Genomic DNA, 2,034 nt, shown 5'->3' on the forward strand with positions numbered 1-2,034 from the left:
TTTTTTTTTTTTTTCTGGAGATGGAGTCTTGCTCTGTCACCTGGGCTAGAGTGCCGTGGCGTTAGCCTAGCTCACAGCAACCTCAAACTCCTGGGCTCAGGTGATTCTCCTGGCTGAGCCCCCCAAGTAGCTGGGATTACAGGCGCACGCCACCACGCCTGGCTAATTTTTCTATTTTTAGTAGAGACGGGGTCTCACTCTTGCTCAGGCTGGTCTTGAACTTCTGACCTTAAGCAATCCTCCCGCCTGAGCCTCCCAGAGTGCTAGGATTACAGGCGTGAGCCACCGCACCCAGCCTGAATCTTATTTTCATATTCTATAACATAATTAACATTACTTTTCCTATAAAAGGTTGCCCAAATGAAGTTAAGAGAAACTTTATATATCTGGATGGTTAAGGATCCCAGGCAACAGAACAAGGCTATTACTCTTTGTAACTGATCAAGCAGCATCTACACTGGAAAACATTTTCTTATAGTCAGACTTTGCTGTATCACAAATCCATCATGATTAACTGTTGTTCATTCATAAGTGGGTGTCTACATCTTAATGCCAAGTTGGCTTCTCCTATCACTGATTTTTATCAGTGTCACCACTGATGTCACCACTCTGTCACCACTGCTCTCGCATGAGATTTTGCAATGCGTACTAATCCTATGCAGACCTTCACTACCGGGCTGAGCCTTTGCCCTGCCCTTTCAAAGGCTTCCTCTCCTCTCTGCTCAGCACTTGTGGTTTACCCTATACCACACTCATTATTAGAATGACATGTTATAAGAATGACACAATTTTGGGGGTAAAAATGAGAGACTTTTTAATTCGAATGCTGATGTCTAAATAAGGAAAGAAGAATCTAAGATTGCTGCAGAGATAAACTAGAAACCAGACTGCCACCCACATAAGCCAGGTTTCCATCTACTACAACATAGAGTGTATTTTGAAACCGCTCAAATACAGTCTCAAATCTGAATTGAGAATTTGAATTTATTATTATTGATTGAACTAATTACTATTAATCTCTTCTGGGGTTATTTGTCATTTCATCTATTTATGCCTTATTTTCCCAACATGTTTGTAAATTTATTGAGGCCAGAGACACAGCCTTTGAAGTTTTTGTATCCTTTAATACCTTACACAAAGACTTGCATTTGGGCAAATGTGTAGCAAATATTTTAATGATTGGTTACCCGGAAAATCTACCCAAGGAACTTGCAATACATCCTGACACCAAATGCGAATGATTTGTTTTAATAGTTTCTCGCAACTGTGTCTCTTCTTCGGTGCAAGTGATTAAGAATTATTTATATTTTATTCTTGATGATTTATGAACTCTAAGTTTGTGCTCCACTGTAATCCGTCTTTTGTTTTACCTGCTGTAGTAGGTCCAGGCAAAGGTGCAGCTTTTCTTCTCCGTTTGATATCTCCCGTGCATAAGGATCCTAAATGCATGCTGGTTTGCCTACAAGTAATTATCAGAAAAAACTATTAACAAAGGGGGAAAAAAATGACACATAAATACACAGCTTGTATAATCTGAACCTAAATCAAAACATTCTCAACAAAGATGGAGCTGCATGGGAAAATCACCAATCTTGTTTATATCGAAACATAATTACGTTTGCTGACAAGCGTTCAGCAGCTAAATGCGCCATCATAAATTGTTACTGGAATGAATAATATAAAAGGAATGCTTTTTAATTTTCAAAACTGGCAATCTTTCTAGCTCAACATAAAATCAAGCACTGTTGCTTCTGACAGGAAAATAGCTAAGATTAATTATCTAAAGAGATCACAATATTGTTGCTAGGTTATCAATTGGTTACTAATGCTTTACTGTCAGAACAACATTTATTACAGGAAAAGTATGATCAATTTCTTTTAGGATATTACACAGCAGTGAATTCTTTTAAAACATTTTAAATAGATAGAAGGAAACAGTGATGCTTCCCTTATAATTCATATAATTAGAATTATTTACTTATTAGCTAGGTGAGAAAACATAATTTGAATGCATTAATGCTGTTCTACTGCTAA

General features: G+C 37.5%; 1 protein-coding gene across 1 annotated transcript in view; it reads right to left on the bottom strand.

Annotated features, from left to right (window-relative positions):
• LOC105826903 (G patch domain-containing protein 2-like) overlaps positions 1 to 1,652 on the bottom strand; it is an 18,261-nt gene extending 16,609 nt beyond the window's left edge. The window contains exons 1-2 of the mRNA XM_012664909.1: positions 1,588 to 1,652; positions 1,371 to 1,459 (exon numbers count right to left, since the gene is read on the bottom strand). Of these exons, the coding sequence (XP_012520363.1) occupies positions 1,371 to 1,459; positions 1,588 to 1,652 (154 nt within the window). The remainder of the gene's footprint in view (positions 1 to 1,370; positions 1,460 to 1,587) is intronic.
• Positions 1,653 to 2,034: the final 382 nt, after the last annotated feature.

Source organism: Propithecus coquereli, unplaced genomic scaffold, assembly GCF_000956105.1.
Source record: "Propithecus coquereli isolate 6110/MARCELLA unplaced genomic scaffold, Pcoq_1.0 Scaffold94, whole genome shotgun sequence".
Taxonomy (NCBI): Eukaryota; Metazoa; Chordata; class Mammalia; order Primates; family Indriidae; genus Propithecus; species Propithecus coquereli.